Genomic DNA, 7,354 nt, shown 5'->3' with positions numbered 1-7,354 from the left:
GTTTGTAATCAGTGTGAACATGAAATTAACCATATCTATATCTCTCCCCTTTTTTTCTTCTTTTTAAGACTATTTATTCCATCAAATATATATTCAAGTCACAGCCATATTTACCAATCACACACACTGCAATGCAGGCTGTTTACCTTATTAAAAAACCTTAGTAGCCTTTTTCACAGCACACATTTGACCACAGCAGGAAAAACACAGGTGGAACTAATAACATTTATGGTGGCTCTTTTAAATTGAACCGTCCCAGGAAGCCTAATGCAAATAAAGGAATCCAGCTCTTATCAATGTATTCAATTACAGCTGTGCTTTTCCTGCTTTGTCTAATTGTTTGCCTGGGAAAAAGGTCTACACCTTCCAAAGTAAATGACTCAGCGGAATTGATCAGCAAACAATTCCAATATTTTATGGTAATTTTGGGCAACAGTATCTTGATTTCCACTTTAACATCTGAAATGTTTTTATTTAATTCCGCAAAATTTAAGTGATGCAGAAAAGGGATACGACAGTATACAATTAATCATATATTAAAAAGAACACACTTACTGTGGCCAAAAATATCACAGTAAACAGTACTATGAAAAACTACTGTCAGTTCTAAAATATAGTAGAATTACTACACTTCATATTTGTCCTGGATGTGATACATTGATCAGTGAACCATATATTGCAGCTTTTGTTGAACTCTGCAAAATAACTAATGCATTCTAACATTCCTCACTCCCAACTGGTCATATATCAATGCTTGGTCTGTGGCCCTAGACTTCAAACTATGACGCTCTAGGTTCCCCTCTAGTGTTAGCGTTGGACGTGTCAGGGACAATGCGTCAATATACCTCTCATTTCATCCATAGTAAATTTTCTAAATAAACGTAAGTGTTCACAGGAAATGTACAGCTTCCGCTTCTTACATGCGTACAATCTCTTTTCAAAATAAACTTCCAAAGTAGGTTAAAAAAAGTTCTTGGGAGGCAGGGTGGTCGTTCTTTTCATTTGACCAGTGGATAGCTAAAACACTACGGAGTAACCGCGCCAGAATGTAACCTGTTGAAAAGAGCTGAGCTGTAGAATGGATGTGTTGTGATCGAACGTGTCGCCTCCCTGTCACAGCACACTTAATGACGCGTCAAAGATGTTGGAAATCGTCCCCAAATTTTTTCTGAACCCTTTTTCTGTGAGACTCCTTGTAGTTGTTCAACTCTGGTGGGTTTTCAGTCACACTGGAAACAGTCAAAGCTTCCATGAATTGCGGTTTTTGTTTCTTTTAGGTATATTCCGCCAAAATAGCATTTTTAGCTGTCAAGTAGATTCAACACATACCGAAAGGCAGACAGACTGGATGTGTACGGTTTGAGCCATCGTCTGTGTGCATCCGCATGGATGGTGACGCTGATGGGATTCATAAAAGGGAGGAAATCAGGGGGGAAGTACAGCCTGACCGTTGCTCTCTCTGTGATTTGTTTGTTTGCTGAGGCAGGAGGGAGTGGTTCATATCGCTCTACTCCCCTGGAATCACAGCCTTCAGTCTCAGCACATATTTGGCCCCGATGCGCAATCAGTGAAGTTGTGAAGACTGGGAAGGACTTGTGTTCCAGGTGTTTGCATTTTAATAACTACACGGAATCAGTGGAAACCACAAGAAGCATTTTAAGGATAATCCAAAGCGAGCTGCTGCTTTTTGTGGGGCTGCTTGTGGTGTTCATTATTTATGGTAACTGCAGGGCTCTTCTTATACCTTCTCAACTATCGTTGACACTAGGCCCGCCAGAATTCTAGTCCTCACAATGGTCTGCCAAACCGTCATAATATATCATTGCTTGTGTTTAAAACACATACGTAGTGCATTTGTTTGAAGTTCCTGGAAATTATAATCAACTAAATATCTCAGCCGTGTCAGCGTGGGTTCTCTCCGGGTTCTCCGGTTTCCTCCCACAGTCCAAAGACATGCAGCTTAGGTTAATTGAAGACTCTAAATTGCCCCTTGGTGTGGATGTGAGTGAATGGTTGTCTGTCTCCATATGTCAGCCCTGTGATAGTCTGGAGACCTGTCCAGATGAACCCTGCCTTCACCCAATGACAGCTGGGATCGGCTCCAGCCCCCCCCGGGACCCTTAACATGATAAGCGGTTACGGAAAATGAATGAATGATCTTACTTTACTGTAGGCTTCTGTATTGTAGGTGGGAGTATGTTGACTACGAGCTACTTATATTCTCTGAGACACAGCGTGTAAGACACTTTTAGCCGAGAAGCTAACCGTTGTGCCGTTTTACTGAGGGATCCGGTGCAAACCAATCAGAAGCTTTGTAATCCAGCCTTGAAATGCAGTTTTTGTTTTTGGAGTACGATTACCATATGGAGTTAATGTGGCTAACGTGTTAGAAAACTGTTTGTTTACATATCCAGCAGATACAGAGCCATATTAGTTTTAATTCAGAATTGTGTTTCTAGCCACCAAACAAGTTAAGTCCTTTTAGCGCCTTTCTCGGTCTCCACTACTCCTGAGAAAAAAATATCTTGTAAATGTTTCACTATGAGCATTTATGGAGACATGAATGTGGGACCAACATCAGTACAATTGAAAGCCATATCTGATGGCATGCCTCATGGACCCATCATTTGAAATATCTCAAGTTCAGCTTCTACTAACTGTTCGGGCACCTGTTGATGTGTGATTTGTGAATGAGCCGGTTAAGAAGGTCTGTTACTGTGAGAATGTCTTCATCTATGTTTAGTTTGTAAGCTATTCTGTACTATGAACATAAACTTTTAGATCTGTGGATTTTTTTAGTTTTCAGCCTAGTTTATTTTGGATGTGAACGTGAATCTGTCATCTGAGAGCTTGCTCATTGGTTGTTATGTGGTTACTTGTATTCACCACAACAGAGCAGATTTAACTGGTTGCTGTACAACAACAGCTGGCACCAGCCTGCCCCGGAGGTTTACATGGGCTGGAACTGCCACCGAGCGTTGCTGGTTTCGTGTTTGGCTCAGGACAATCGAGACAAATAGCAGGAGAGTAAAGCGAGGTGCTTTCTGCTATAGCAAGCAGGGACGGATTATGAAACGGTGGGCCCCTGAGCACGGACATGCAACAGGCCCCACCACCTCTCTTACATATATATATACAGTCTTTATAGTTGTTTAGCCTTGTCTTGCAGTTGTTTTTTTTTCTTTGTAGTTGTTTTGTATCTCTTTGTAGTCGTTTTTTGTCTTTTTGCATGTCCCAAGCAAGCTTGTGGCGGGTAGGCCCGTTCAGTAAGCTATCCATGACTGTGGGTGCACTTCATTTCTGAGCGCTGTGTCCTCAAAGACTCTCTGGCTGGAAATAAAAGTTGCAATCTGCTCCATATTCTTGCAATGTTCTTTTCAAAGAAATCAGGTTCACACATACCGAGTCTAGATTGTCGGACTCTGCTGTCGATGCCGGTTATTTTGTTTGTTCAGGTAATGGGTTTAGTGCATTTCTCATTTTGCATTCCACGCAGTCGTGTAATTCTCTGTTACAGGTTACAAGTTATTTGATTTAGGATTGAGTTTCTTCCATATCAGCAGTGGGTGTAGGAATACATGTCATTAACTGTGCAATGCATTTGATGTTACAAAATACATCAAAGATTGTTCTTGTGAAAGTTCAGACATGAGGACTGTATCGGCGTTTCAAATAGATGAGAATGTAATAAAAAAACACGAGTATTAATGTTGAATATTTATAAAAACAAAAGACCTCTATAGATTAGAAAAAGCCTGAAACACAAGCCCATGATGAATGAAAATAGCGAAGTGGACCCGTCACCCTCCACCAGATGTTTGGAACAGCAAGCTTTAATGAACTATATCGAAATGCAGATCTTCAGGCGTCACATGACCACAGAACCTCTGTCAACATGGTCTCTCTCCACTCTTTGCAGGTGTCCCTCTATGATCGTGTGAGGTCTTAGCCGATCAGCAGCAGCATCAGGACCAGAGGAGAGCGCACCAGCAGTAGACCATGGACCAGAGATTCAGACGGCTGTCGCCTCTCACCAGGGGAGCTCTTCATCTCCTGCTGCTTGCTAGACTGGTGCTGCCTTCACACACAGAGAGTGAGTACTAACATTATCCACACAGTTTTGAGGTCTGCCCATATGTCAACACGTTTACGGACAGGTGAGATCCATTAGCTGCCATGGGGTCTGCAGAGAGCTTTGGTATGTGACTGAAATACAGGACTACTGCTAGATTTAGTTAGAGACATTTCCACCTATAGACATTATTATCAAACCAGTTTTAAAAAATTAGCATCACTGAGAATGGCAACACTTACATTCTTCTGCACTGATGATTCAAAAGTGTGTTTAGAATATTTATCAAGTCCAAAATGGAATAGATATATTCCTCACTGGTTTGGTTTTCTATCAGATTTGAGTTAATGTGAGTCCCATCCCCAAACACAAGCTCCTCATAAGACCTTTCTCAATCTTTGGCCTTCACTCTCACAGTATTTACACGAGTCAAAGGTCTGATGAATGTTGCATATTGGAGTAAATCCTCAAATTTAATGGGAGCAGTTTCTTTTACTTATATTTCCAACGGGGTTGTTTTGAAAAGGTTTCCACGTCCCATTTAATGTATCCACTCTTATTTTGACAGAGGAAAAAAAATCACCTCAAGTAAATCTTTTGTTTTTGGATTTTTATTGAATTCTGCGGTTTTATTTGCCACCAATCTTTTTTTCTAGAAAAGTTGTATGGAATAGGTAAAAGTGCCAAGCCTCTCATGCTCGCAAAACTGCCAGAATTGAAACTCCACGTAAATGCCCCGCGGGAGTTTTCGGTGCTGCCTACAAATTCCAGTGAACAGCCGTTAACCTGAACTACCATGGCAGTTACAGTGCCACTTACTAACAAATATCACAATATCCTTGTGGGGTCTAGTGCAATACTTCAAAATAAGCATTTTCTGTGAAATATAAATGATGAGCAAACAACTGCTTTGGTCAAGTGCAAAACCAGAAAATTACACAATTTTGCAATAAATTGTCAAATTTCTTAGTACGCTGTTTCACACTTCCCACACAGTTTAGTAATCAAATAGTGATCATCCCACTGGGCACATACCTGTTCTCAATTCCCTGTTAGTGTGTGTAACATATAGACTATACTGTATAAGAAGTGGACGTAGTCATCGTGAGGGCACCCATTGGTTTATGGTCTGCCGCTATGAAGCCTCGAGTTTGCGATTTAGCCGATACCATTTTGGATTACAGCCATCGCCATTTGTTTTTTTCATCCAGCGAACGGAGGTTACCAATTTTGGAATACGGATGAGTGACATATAGATGCCGTGTACGTCTCTGTTAGAGACCTGTTGATCACTGTGTAGTCCCGCCCTAAAGCATACTACACTTTAAGGTCTATTTGACTCTAAATGGACCATACTTGACTAAATGAACATCATGCTGTATTGAAGAAGACTTGAAACTAGAGATTGAGACCATAAACTCATGTTTACAATGTTTACTAAGGGAATAAATTAAGCTTAGTTGCAACTTTGTGTTGACTTTTTTTTTGTTTTTCCTTTAGCCTGCCTTAAGTTACAGTTTTGCCCTGATTTTGTTTTTCCTTTAGCCTTTCTTTAGCTACAGCTTTGCCTTGAGATTGTTTTGAGTTCCTTTGGTTTTGGTTTTGCCTGTTTTTTCGTTGTGTAATTGCTGGTTGTCTCGGCTGCTAGCTGTTCTGTCCCCAGTTGTTTGTTGATTGTCACAGCTGTTGCTAAACTAGGTGTTCTGCTCCATTCAGGTTAAAGGGTTATTTAATAGGCTTTGTGGTTAATTGCCATTGCAGCGGGAGTAGGCAGCGAGGCTTATTGTACCACAAGTGAGTACTTTTGTTGTACTCTTTTACATTCCCCTCCCTCATGTGCTTTTGAGTGAAGTTTACTTCCAGTTTATTTATTTATTTATTTTATTTAATATCCTGTTTTCAAGGTTGGATTGAATAGAGTTTAATAACCCATCCTGTGTTCAGCTGCAGCCTCTCCCCTAATTAGTGGTGCACATTATACTTAAGATTTCTATTTTTGTGAAACTAGTTGAAAACATTTTATTTTTGGAACATTTAATAATCAAGAGTATTGTGTTTGTCTGCTTCCCTGTGAAGCCTTTTGTAGAGAAGTGGAGAAAATAGGTAGTATGATACTTTCTTTTTGGTTAAAGTCCCAAGATGGCATTGGTATTAGCTTTTAATAAAACCTGATACAGCTCCCTCTAGACTTACAACCCCATTACATATACGCTGCCAATTAGGGTAGCTCTTTTACAGAGTTGTTTGGTAATCCTCTCAGAAAGATGCTCGAGATCAAAATATGAAAAGTGAAAGCACAGGTGCTGCAGAAAAAATGGCAGTTGTGAGTTATTTATTATCATAATTATATTATTAGATAGATATGGACAACTTTTCTTAATACACACACAACCATTCACACCCTCACACATTTATTACAGCAGGGACCCAATCTACTGATGAATTATATAAAAAAACAAGAATATATTAAATAAAAATCATGCGACAATGATTATCCAGAATTAAACAGAATCTAAATGTATTCTTTAAGAAATGTATGTTGTGTTTAAAAAAGGGCTAAAAAGCTTTAAGGTAGCAAGGCCCACAGAAGCATGGGACCCTGTCCGACCAAGCCACTGTCACACACCTCGCAACAGCTCCGATTACAGCTGAAAAGTTAGATGACTTGAGAGGAGATATATCAGGGACAATAAAGGTTTCAAGTTTTCATAGCCAGTGCTGTAGGAAATACTCGTATATCTTCAAATTTGGTTAATAAACCCGAGGAACAGGCTTCACTTTGATATAAATAAAAAAAAAATGACATACACCCTCAGTTACAGAAGCGAGCTAAGACGTGACGCCAGGATGTGGGCTCACTACTAGCTAAAACGCACTTTAGCTATTTCTCTAAACAGTGGATTCAGTATAGTTTGGTTTTGACCATTGTGCCTGTGTAATGACTCTCAGTTACTCCACACAGCCATACCCTGCATCCGTCAAAAGGTCAACGACACTGACTCAGACATGGGGGGGTCATGGCTGGGGTTGCAGACTAAAAAATGATGTGCATAAATTGACCAGACCCTGGCTAATGCAATGATGCTTCTTTGGTTCTCCCATGAGAATGCCGTCGAACCAAGTCAGCTACTTGTAATGAGCACAACATCGTATGTGGGGATGGCAAATTGGGTAGAGGTGAAAGGTTTAGTAGGCACATTAAGAAAATGGAATTTCATATTAGTCTAGTCAGAAATGGGAAATGGGTTTAACATTATTACACAGCTGACAGTAAGTTAATTA

At 40.2% G+C, this 7,354-nt stretch overlaps 1 protein-coding gene across 1 annotated transcript in view; it reads left to right on the top strand.

The window, feature by feature from the left end:
- The first annotated feature begins 3,939 nt into the window (after window positions 1-3,939).
- The window catches only part of ptprfa (protein tyrosine phosphatase receptor type Fa), a 241,120-nt gene continuing 237,705 nt past the window's right edge, over window positions 3,940-7,354 (top strand). Inside the window, exon 1 of the mRNA XM_054596551.1 lies at window positions 3,940-4,093. Coding sequence (XP_054452526.1) covers window positions 4,000-4,093 — 94 coding nt within the window. The 5' untranslated portion in view covers window positions 3,940-3,999. The remainder of the gene's footprint in view (window positions 4,094-7,354) is intronic.

Source organism: Anoplopoma fimbria, chromosome 3 (assembly GCF_027596085.1).
Source record: "Anoplopoma fimbria isolate UVic2021 breed Golden Eagle Sablefish chromosome 3, Afim_UVic_2022, whole genome shotgun sequence".
In the NCBI taxonomy this organism is placed as follows: domain Eukaryota; kingdom Metazoa; phylum Chordata; class Actinopteri; order Perciformes; family Anoplopomatidae; genus Anoplopoma; species Anoplopoma fimbria.
The sequence above is the reverse complement of the archived record's forward strand: the minus strand, read 5'-3'. Positions and strand labels throughout refer to the sequence as shown.